Raw genomic sequence first — 11,172 nt, 5'->3', positions numbered from 1 at the left:
TGGACAGCTCATATGAAGTGGGGTTTTGTCAAGAGCAGTTAAACACTAACAGAAAAAACAAACGGAACATTAGGAGTGGAAATTAAATACGTTAACCCTAATGAGAATACTGATTCCGCTTTCCAGCAAGCTCTTCAGAGCGGAAAACTCCCACACCTTTAGGCAAAGAAATCTAAAGGAAACAGAAGATTTTGGCAGGGGTTTTCAAATGACCCCTGAAAGGCGGCAGGTATCCAAGTCCCATCACACAGCATTGTGCGTCTCTCCCTGTTGTGGCCGTGTTTATGCTCAGCCTGTTTGCAGGAACACGGGAAGCGTGGGGAACGTCACAGAGAGGCACCCCGAATTACTCTGAAGGACACATCCTGGGCTGGTCGAGAACGTCTCACTTGAGAGTAAGCTAAATACTGCAGTGGGTGACAAAATATACACAAAAATAACTTGTAGTGGTATAGCTCCAGCGAAGAGGGATAGCAGAGAAGTCAAGGTGTTAGAATAACCACGCCAAGCAGTTTCGTACATGAGCTATGCTGTGCGGCATCCCGAGCCTTGGGGTTTGCACCTGTTGGTTTCCCTCAACACACAGATAACACCAGCGCTCAGTCTGTGCATCCGACTTCATACGGGCCACCCCCCTCACGGTTGCAAAGCTGCAGGCGAGGAGAGGAACTGCCCCCCCGTGAGGGGCAGGGGGGTGCCCGGCACAGCAATGAGCACCTGCCACTGGGGTGCAGGGTGTCTGGGTGGTGCAGGCAGGAGACCCCCGGCCCAGCCCCTGCCCATGTCTCTATGGGAGGCGGCCATCTGGGGACAAGGAGCTCAGCAGGCATGCCTCACTCTCCTTCATGAGTTCTTCTATCCCCAGCGTGGCCGGGCAGGGGTTTTTAGGCTTAGAAGGCTACAATGAGCCACGGCTCTCTCCGCGGCCCGTGGAGCCCTGGCAGCCGGAGGGCAGGACGAGTGCGTGCGGCAGGAGACACCAGCCCCGGAGCTGGGCCCCGCCAGCCACGGCGCGAAGCTCCGCCGCCCCCGCCGGCGCTGGCCCGTGTCCCCGCCGCCCCCTCTGCCCAGTGCCACACGACGCCGCGCCCCCGCGCAGGGCGCTCCGCGAGCGGCAGCACGGCCGGGCCGCGGCGCGGGGCCGCCCTGGTAGCGGCAGGCGCCCTCCGCTCCTCCTCGCCCGGGCCCGGGCCCGCCGAGGGGCAGAAGCCAGGGCGGGGGCGGAGAGGCGCGGCCGGCGGTGAGGCGAGGCCGTGGCGCCGGCCCCGCGAAGCCTCACGGTGCCCGCCGGGCGCGGGAGGCGGGGCCGGGGGAGGTCGGAGGGCGGCGGGCCGGGCGCGGCGGGCCGAGGTACGGCGGGGCGGCGGAGGGCGCTGGCTCCAGCAGGGATGAGGCGCGGGGGGGGGGCGGCTGAGGGTGAGCGGGCCGCGGAGAGCGCGGTGGGGTCCCCTGCGCAGCCACCGGCCTTCTGGCGGGGACTCCGGCGGCGGCAGCGGGCGCGGAGCGGGGGCAGCGGGGCGAGGGGCGGGGGCAGCGGGGCCGGGCCCCGCGACCCCGGGGCGGGAGAGGGAGGCTCCCCCCGCGGGAGGGCGGCCGGCCGCGCTGGGCCGCGGTCTGCCGGCCTGCCTGGGCCGCGGAGTCGGGGGGATCAAAGGCCGGGCTTTGAGTCTGGCTCCCAGCCCCGCAGGCCCCGTTTTCGGGTGTCCATGGCCCTCTAAAGCCACCTGTCTTGCTGAGGGGTTACAGCTGGGGCTGGGGGGAGTCACTGTGAGTTACTCCCTTTAATATTAAAGGCTTGATGTGAAATGAGTGTGTGCTCTTTCGTGCTGCTGCTTTAACACTGTGAGCAAGGAAGCACCTGCTGAGGTAGAAAGAAGGATGCGCTTAATTAAGTGTACACTTGGTTTGGGAGGAGGAGGAGGGGAAAGGTGTCTCCCACCTGCAAGCCACTGCCACTGGCGCCTTTACAAAGCACAGCCAGGGAGGCAGGGATCAGTGTCACAGCAGTAACCTCAGTGCTTTTTGGAGGACAGATGCCTAACTTGAGACAACGCACCAAATGTAAAGGTGAGACACAAGGGGCATAGACACAGTCAGGTAAAGTTACTGTATGTAGAGCTTCCTAAGACAGCCTAGGTTTCTGTCTGGAAGTTTTAGGTACACTCTGAAAATTCCTGCTTTTCCTGGTGTCGCTGGGCCTGTGACACTCCGCTCGTAGCACACCAGGTACAGCCTGGTTGAAAGGCCACTAAGCAGTGCACTCACAAGTCCTGTATGTATCCATAGCATGTGCCTGGATCAGCCATATGGCACAAGTGCAACAAAACTGATGCTTTGAGTGATGTCAAGCTTTTTGCTTGCATACCTGTATTTTTGACTGGGAAAAATGCATGCCACATACATCCCCAAAAAACCCAGTTTCCCCTAATGGAAATATGGTATATCTCTATAGTGAGGTGTAAGGAAGGGCAGCAGTTAGTGAAAATATGATACAGTAACCAATAGGCACATCTTTACCTTTTGAATTTTTGACAAAGTAATCAAACACAACTCAGGAGAGTGTAGTGTTATTTAGAACACACTAAGTAATGATATATTTTTTTTTTTACCGGGAGGAAGGAACTTGTTTGTCTTCAGTTGCAGTGTGTTTTCTTTTCCAGAGTTGGGACCATGGCTATTGACTGGATTGGGTTTGCATATGCTGCATTGCTGGCTGTTGGAGGTGTTGTGGGTTATACGCGTAAAGGTAAGGATTGGGACTGCAGGATTTGGAAATGAAGTATTTGTTTCCTCTCCACTATGCTTTGTAAAAAAAAAAATGATGTGAGACGTTAAACTTTTAATGTAATGAACATGACTGCATATTAAATCCATCCAGCGCTACTATAAATGAGATGAGTCTCATGAGATTTACTTGGGTCACCTTAAGCATTTAAGTGGTCACTTTTTTCTGTTAATCTGATTGATGAGTTTGTTTTCAGAGCAAAAAGGGGCTGTCACGTTATCTTTGACCTTCAGTGTATTATGGACCTTCTCATTTCCTTTAATCATTCCTGTGTTAAGCACAGCAGATAATCTTTGATTAAATCTTCGTTTCTACAGAGGCATCCAGGCTTGAATTCTGAGATTTCCAGTTGCACACTGGAAAGAAAAACCTTTACTTGTGTATTCCGATTTGGTGGTTAATTATCTCATGCTGTTAGAATCGTGCATTTTCACTTTAAGATAATCAGGCAGGATTTAGGTTGTTACATACCGCACTGTATTTCAGGCCGTCTGCCGTTTCTGCAGTCCTTTCCAGGTAGCGCCCTGCGGAGCCGAGCGCAGCGTCCCGGCAGAGGTCGCAGTAGCAGCGAGGACCGGCTGGCGGCTCTCCGGGCCGGTCCCTCTTGGCTCCCCCACGACGTGCGCATCCCTGCAGCGCATCCGTCTTTTACACTGTGGCCGTCAGCCATCCCGAGTCTTGTGATTCAGAGTTGCTGTTTCCTTGCATAGTGTGCGCATACTTTGCTCATGGAGACGTGGCTTTCTGAAAACACTTGCTGTGGTTTTTCTGTTTGCACCTAGCTGCACTCACTGACTGTCACATTTGCTTGTTCTCGTCACTGTTTTAATAGTTGGTCAGTCCTTGTGGCAAATCTAGATTACTTTTTTATTGGTAATGATTTCTGTTTTCTTGCAAAGTCTTGATTAAAAATATTCAGTATTACAGGACTGGGAGCTAAATGACATCTGGGGTTCTGGATTCTTTATTTATAAGCATTTTGGGATTATCTGGATTAATCCAGATAATGCCTGCTGTTCTGATTCTATGCTTTTATCAGATGTTACTGAGTCATATGTCTATTCAGAAACCTAAGAATATTACTGAAACTCCAGGATTTATGAACCAATTTTGTAATAGCACTGCAAGAAGACATCAAGTTACTTTTTAAAGCCATATTTTTGTCCTCATTGCCATCTGCTTGGGTTTTAATCCTTTATTAATTAAATGTAATGCTGGTGATACCATTTCTTTGTCCAGGACTGATGTCAGACCAAAAGGCCTATGACTACATGTGTTGTCCAGTTTACCCTTTATATATATTGACACATTTCTACCGTTTTTGGAGGCTCTCAAGTGCTGTAAGATATGGTTAAAATCAACAGACAGAGAAATTACAAAAATGCTTCTAAAGGTATATATGGGTAGAGAAAATAACTAAATTTGGGGTTGTGCTTCAAAAGTGTTTTTTTTTCCCAAATAGCAAGTATTAATAGATCCTGATCATCTCCCTCTAATTTAGTCAACATTGGCCCTAATGTCATGTAAGAGAATGACCCAGTTACAGAAACATCACCTGTTTATTCACACTGGGTGAGCTAGCTGCACCGTGGCAAAATTGGTTCTATTTTTAAAATATTTGGATAATACTGTGTAGGAAAAACTACTGTATAAAAGTTGATCTTAAAGACACTGTATTGAGAAATAACACTTGAATGGTTTCTTGCAGGTAGTAAAATCTCTTTAGCTGCTGGTCTTACCTTTGGTTCTGTGGCTGGTTATGGAGCTTACTGCATAACACGTGATCCGAGAAATGTGAAGATATCGTTGTGTAAGTGTTTTACTACAGTAAACAAATGAACAGAAAAAGCTCCCAAAAAGCAATTTCCTTAACTGTATGGAAAATTCTATCTTTTAAATTTTGAGTATTGCTTTGGTTTAAATGATAGTTTTTAAATAGAGATTGGCACTTCAATTCCGCTTGCAAAATTCAAGAGCTTAACTGTGGAACTATTTGCAAGGTAAGGCAGACCATTCACACAAAGCTTGCAGGTGTGTGTTACCACCTGGCAATGTCTCCTTTTATTAGATGGTTACCTAACATTGCAAATACTGTGAAATCCAGCTGAGAAACATGGGAGAGTACTAGAATAAAATAATTAGTGCTACAGATTGGAATGTACTTTTGAGAAGAAAAGTAGGTGTGGGATCCAGTCATGCATAATGTAATGTCTCCTTAGCTCTCAATGAAACAAATAGTTTGATTTGGTGGTGGGTTTTTTTCTTTACTGCTAAGAAAGACAGAATACAAAGTGTGCAATAATGGTCACATTAGCTAGTTTGCCATGAAACCCTCCTGGAGGCAAGGAGCTACAATCTTTAAGAGGGACGTTATCCTCACACAACTGATTTGCAGGAAGAGCTATTGGGAACTTGTCTCACTCATGGTTTTAGCAAAGATAGCTTAGGCTGTGGTTTCACATGCAGAAGTGCATTTAAAATACATTTAATCCAGATTGTGTGAGTACACAATCACTTTTTTCTGTTAGTTAGAATTTATGGTATACTGTTCATGCTGGCGCTGTGCTTTACACCAGCCACAGCTGTAAAAATTTCCATTTAAAAAAAGTGTTGGAATAGCGTTGTTAGCAAAATATGTTCCACCAACTGAGTTCTTCAATAAAGGTGGTAATGGCATACCTGATCTGCCCCTAGATGGCCTAAAATTGGATATTCCACTTTGCCAGCACAACCTTGTTCAAATTAAGTTATCCCACTGTTAAAAAAACCACCCTTTTGTGGAATGATGACAGCCTTAGGTATATGTGTATTTTTGTCATCCAGTGTGAGGTGCTTTTAAGTAGCATATGATACTGTACTTTTATGAGTCAACTAAATCACTAATTTTGGATACAGAATTTGCGGAAGAGAAGACAAATTAAAACTTAATAACTGTTGCCTGTTTCCCAATGCCCTGGTTTTGAAAGGACTAATACAAAATTTCTACTAATCTGCTTATGAACATCTGATACACTAAAATATTGTGAGTGTTGTGCGGTTCATGTAGGTGTAGGCATGTGAGGACTTTGCACTGGAGAAATGTGTACCAATTTAATAGAAATTATAGCAGTACAGATGAGATACATACCTGCCTTAGAAAGTTCTATGTAGAGTAAAAGGAACAAAGACTTTTTAGAGCACTCTTAGTTTAGAATGTTTACAAGGTAATGTTCTAATTGCGTAAAACCTAAACATGTATTTAATGTTGGCAATGAATGGGTGGCCTCTTCAACATCCACCTGTGCTGAAGGAAACAGAGAAGGTGGTCTGAACTAACTGTAGTAATTTTTGCCTGAAGTGAGTTAGGAAGTTTCATACAAAGTATGCTGCCAGCACCAGTCAGGCTGGTTTTAAATCTCTTCCAGGCTGATGTATCTCAGTCTGGAAGAGGGCGTTTTCTGGCTTCTATATACATAGATACCGTAAACCAGAGGTCTTCAAACTTTTTAAGCAGGGGGCCGGCACGCGGATGAAGTGGCAGGCAGTCATCTGCGGCTGCTTGGTTTCCCCCCCAACCCCCGGCGGGGGTTCTGTAAATACCAGGGGCCGGACTGAGGATCCTGGGGGGCTGTATCTGGCCCGCGGCCGTAGTTTGAGGACCCCTGCTGTAAACGAACAAAGAACTTAGTAGGAAGACTTCAGAGGAAGGGAGAATTAGACATACTCAGGAACATCTACAGGTCCACCTCTTAAAAACCTTTGATGGCTACTGTATCTATAATAAGGCTTTCTGTAATAAATGTGTATTGCTTTGGTAGAAAATCATAGTGTTTTCACTTATGCCTAACCTTCTGAAGTGCCAAAAGCAACTAGAGCACAAATGAAAGGAGGACAGTTAAGTGCATGGAAGAAAGTGACTGCTCTGAACTTAGAAACCAGTAAATTGCAAGGTAAAATGAAGCAAATACCCAAGCTTTTAAAGGTTAGGAAATTAAAAAAAAAAAAAAATACCCTCTCCAAACCCATAATTATCTGTAGTATTTATCATCTATGCAAGAGTCTCCTACAATAACCTAGGTAGTATTTTAGTACGAGACCTTGATAGCAGGGGTTTTGTAACTTTCCCTGCATAAAGAAAATATGTAGCATACAGATACCCTAGGAAAATTCTTAGTTGTTTTAGAAATTATTCTTTCAGGCATTCTTGCACTCCCCCTGAAATTAAATATCGCTTTCTTAAATACATTAATGCAATTTTATGTTTGGAGTAGGAGTAGAAATTCAGACTTCAGTTATGCAAGTTAGTGCTGTTCAGAGTGCAAGTTGATGCACCTGTCTATTGAATTTCTGATTTGAGCCTGGTTTATTGAATTGAATTTGGCTTGATTTATTGAATTTCTTTGATTCAAGGTGAAATAGTGACTATCTAGCACTTTTGAAAATCAGGTCTAAAAGTTGAACATCTTAAAAACTTGCTGACACATGCAAAAAGCCAGATACTAGTAACTGGCATTACGGAGTGAACATGCTTTGTAGCTTGTAATTAATTGTAAATATACTCAGGGCTCTGGCAAGATGCATACTGTGGAACAGTCCATTCTTCAGACATTCCTGAGAGGATCAAGGCTATGGGACCAGAAAAATAAGAGCAATGGATAATGGAGCATAACAGGTTTTTTGCAGGGTGTCTTTAATGAGTGCACATGCATAGCTAGTAGAGTTTTGTAAGATGCTGGTAACTGTCAGAGCTTGCTTGTTAATGCTGGAGTGAGTTTATGACTAATTCTTGACAGTTGTGAGCACAGGACTGTCCACAGGAGGAGACAATGGAGTTTGAAGATAATTAGCCAGATGGTTTAACCGCTTCATAAAAAAGGAAAAGATTCGTGTAACTGCCATTACTTTGGCTGCAAGAGTGATAAAGCCTAGCTGCCCACGAGAGGTCCTGCCTTCTGCCCACTTCTAGGAAGCATTTCAGGTGACAGTTCTTTACCGAAGCTAGCTGTATTTGCAGTTTTATGTATTCTCATCAGTCTTCTCATTTATGTAGTGCTCTGCAGCCATAGTTCGATATGAAATCCCCAAGCCTGACCAGTTCGTTGCTACCTCCATTTTTAGCTTAAACTGCTCCAGGAAGAAGATGCAGTTCCTTTCATGATGTTTGTTTTCTGCTGCTTGCACTGCATTTGTTGCCCTCTTGGGCTGCCCACCTTGTGCCACAGACAAGGACGGTTCCCTCGTAGCAAAAGGAAACAAGGGGACTTCTGGTCATGGTGAAGGAGATGCTGATAGCCATATTCTGTAGCTGAAACAAGTGGCAAACCTTCCAATCTTGTTTTTAAGGCTTAGCAAATAAAGAGCTAGCATTCTAAAAAGAAAACAGATAAAGTTGGATACTCTAGCTCCTTGACTAGTTAGAAAACAGCTGCAGTGATCTAGGGTGGTGGGATTTATGAGACACTATTCCTGTAATTCAGCAAACATGTTACTGTTATGATGAAGAGTCTTCCTACTTTATTTGTATTCCCAGGAATGTAGATACAGGGGAGTAGAAGTCACTGTCTGACAAACTTATTTAGGATCTGTGGAATAGGGTTTAGCATTCTGCTGCATGTGGAAACCTTATTTGTAGCTGAAAGAAATCATAGCAGTGTATTTTGGAAAAGCAAGAATGTTTTTATAGACCTTATCTCTGATCTAATGTTTTATTAAACTACAGTTCATAGCAAAACTAGCAGTGACCTTTGATAACTCTCCATGTTCCTGAATGGTCCACTGGGAGAAGTGAGAAAATAAATATATTAAATTGTCTCTTACAGTTTCAGCTTTTCTTTTGACCATTATAATGGGAATGAGGTTCAAGAGGTCCAAGAAATTAATGCCAGCCGGACTAGTAGCATGCCTGAGGTAAACCTATATTGAGGATCTTTTAAAGATTTCACTGGTTTTCAAATAGTTGCTATTTGACATCTGATTCAAGCCAGTATCAGTGGAAGTTACCATCATCCAACAACTGTATGGTTTAAATGAAATTAGTTTGGAGGTCACAGTCCTGTTTCCAGTGAACAGCTTTTTCATCTCACTAGGCGGATACATCTGATATGGACTGACTTTCTCAGCACAGAAAGGAAAGATCTGCAATTAAATATTAATGCATATTGATAAGGCTCTTGGAAGAACCTGAGGTAAGCCTCAGTGTTTTCAAACACATACGTGTAAAAGTAGTCATCTAATTTCATGTAACACAGTCATCTTAAAAAAGAACAATGTTTTGGTTTAGAAGTGCTGCATTCAGAACTACTGGAAACACAGCACCTTTGAAAACTAGGATGTTTTTGACCTGACCTAAGAACTTTCATTATTATTACTGCAAATTATGATGTTTCTAACCATTCTGACTGCTTTATTGCTGCTGTTTATTTTGGCATTCTGGAAAACATTATTTTCTGTACTTATTCTTTGGAATTGAATTATGAAGTAAGTAAGAACTTCTTTTCCAGTGAGTCTGCAACTCAAAACATTTTTCAACTGTAAGTCATAATCTCCATCTTCTGAAGGAATAGTAACTGTTGCTTCATTGTTACCAGATTTAATATAACACCATTAAGTGTTTTACTGCAGTTACATACAGGGAGGAAAAAATTATACGCAAGTAGTCAAGATGCAGGACTTAAACTGGAAAATGTTATTTTCCATTGTGGATCTCTTTTCAAGCCTCGGTGGACTGCGTGTTTCAACAGACACTGAGGCTGTAGATTTAGAATTTTAAAAAGATTGCTTACTAGAGGCTCTAGCATCAGGTATTTATGATTGCACTGTTATTTAATGATGACTTTCACTGGTTTTATTCATGCACAACCATATTTATGGGGTTTTTTCTGGATTTTTTTTTTTGCAGCCTTTTGATGATTTTGAGGCTTGTTTTTATGCTGCTGTAGGAGAATTCAGCAACTTAACCAAAGCATGACTGCCATGCCCACCGAACAGGCAAGCTCTCCATACCTGAAAGACAAGTTCGAACACAAGTCTTACATTGCATTTATCTTTTCTGTAAAAGATCTGTACCTGTTATTTGATTATTGACATTTACCGATATTTTGCAGGCTTTTTTTTTTAAACTAAAACAAGTGTTTTGTTGATGATCTATTTTGATCTACTTCTGCTAAGCAGTCTGTTAACTCAAGGGATCTTTTCTGTTTGCTATCTTTTAGGGGTGCTGAGCACCCCAAGAAATTGAGTTAGTCTTGCACTGTATCACTGAGAGAAGAATATATATAAATACATGTTTATGCTAAAAAGGTATATTGTATTGGACCATAATTTTGTAGCTTCTGAGATTAAGTAATCAATTCTAATCATAGTGTCAATTACTAATCAAAGGCTCAGGCCTGTACTGGGTTGCACTAGAAAACCCACCTTCCTTTGAAACATACGTTCTTGTTCTGCTGCTTCTAAATGTAAAAACTGTTTTCAGTGATCAAATAAAATGGAAAAAGTTTGAAGCTTCTCACTATTTTATGCAGACTAGCGAGCCGTTTTGTCAATGAAGAGTCTGGTGATCTGCATTGTACTTGGTACTGGTTTAAAACATGTACTGTGCTGTAATTTCCCACTGACATGAGACAACTGAGCAAGGTTCACCGTCTTGCACAAATAGGTTCTGAACTCTCAGTCTTAATATTCTTTTTAACAGGTTTGCTGTTGTGGTCTTACACAGATTATCTTCCTGAAGTCCTCCCCATCTGCAAAAGAGACTATTCAGACAAACGATTCAGGGACTGAAGGTGCTTTGGTTTGCTTAGAAAATAATTGAAATACTCCCTGGGTCTCAAAGCTTGGCTAAAACTATCTTCTGGTGCACAGGACTGTGCAGCCCTAATCATTAGGAAACTGAATATGGGTGAGTACACTACTGAAGACAAAGAGAAATTTTATTTCTTTTCATTTTTTTTCATACAGAGCTTGCTTATAAAGGCTATCATGTATCAGATCTTAATGCTACGCAAATCCATCCACAGAATACCGAGATTATTCTTGGCAGGGGCTTAGGTGGTCACAAGGTGTTGTGAGCAACTCAGGTGTCTAAGTATAACCGACCAAGAAAAAGGGCACACCCCCCCCCCCCCAAAAAAAAAAAAAAAACCAAACCCAAAAAACCACCAGCCCCAAACCACAGCCTCCAGCTCTGGAATCTTTTGCTAACAAATGTTGATATCAGTCACACACAGGTATTGCCAGTGACTGAGCTGGCTGGGATGACAGCTGGACACAGAAGATGTGGTTCATTTCATCCTGAGGCAGAACTTCAAGGCACATCAGAGGAATTAACTGCCATGTACCCTAACAGGCTTGAGTAACCAGTGCCAATTTGCATATCTGTACTGCAGACAAGGTGAATCCTGCCTTAT

At 43.7% G+C, this 11,172-nt stretch overlaps 1 protein-coding gene across 2 annotated transcripts; it reads left to right on the top strand.

Moving 5' to 3' along the window:
• The first annotated feature begins 1,154 nt into the window (after positions 1-1,154).
• Positions 1,155-10,885, top strand: TMEM14A (transmembrane protein 14A). Of its 2 annotated transcripts, XM_040599569.1 has the most exons (6): positions 1,155-1,350; positions 2,661-2,746; positions 4,494-4,595; positions 8,584-8,671; positions 8,851-8,949; positions 9,663-10,885. In XM_040599569.1, exons 2-5 carry the CDS (start codon positions 2,671-2,673, stop codon positions 8,924-8,926), a joined length of 342 nt encoding a protein of 113 aa, XP_040455503.1. In that variant the 5' UTR covers positions 1,155-1,350; positions 2,661-2,670; the 3' UTR covers positions 8,927-8,949; positions 9,663-10,885. The 2 variants fall into 2 exon arrangements, with proteins under 2 accessions (XP_040455503.1, XP_040455504.1); XM_040599570.1 differs by lacking the exon at positions 8,851-8,949 and having other exon boundaries at positions 1,229-1,350.
• The last annotated feature ends 287 nt before the right edge of the window (positions 10,886-11,172 follow it).

The sequence above is a fragment of the Falco naumanni genome, chromosome 6, assembly GCF_017639655.2.
Source record: "Falco naumanni isolate bFalNau1 chromosome 6, bFalNau1.pat, whole genome shotgun sequence".
NCBI lineage: Eukaryota > Metazoa > Chordata > Aves > Falconiformes > Falconidae > Falco > Falco naumanni.
This window is presented reverse-complemented; position numbering and strand designations above follow the sequence as displayed.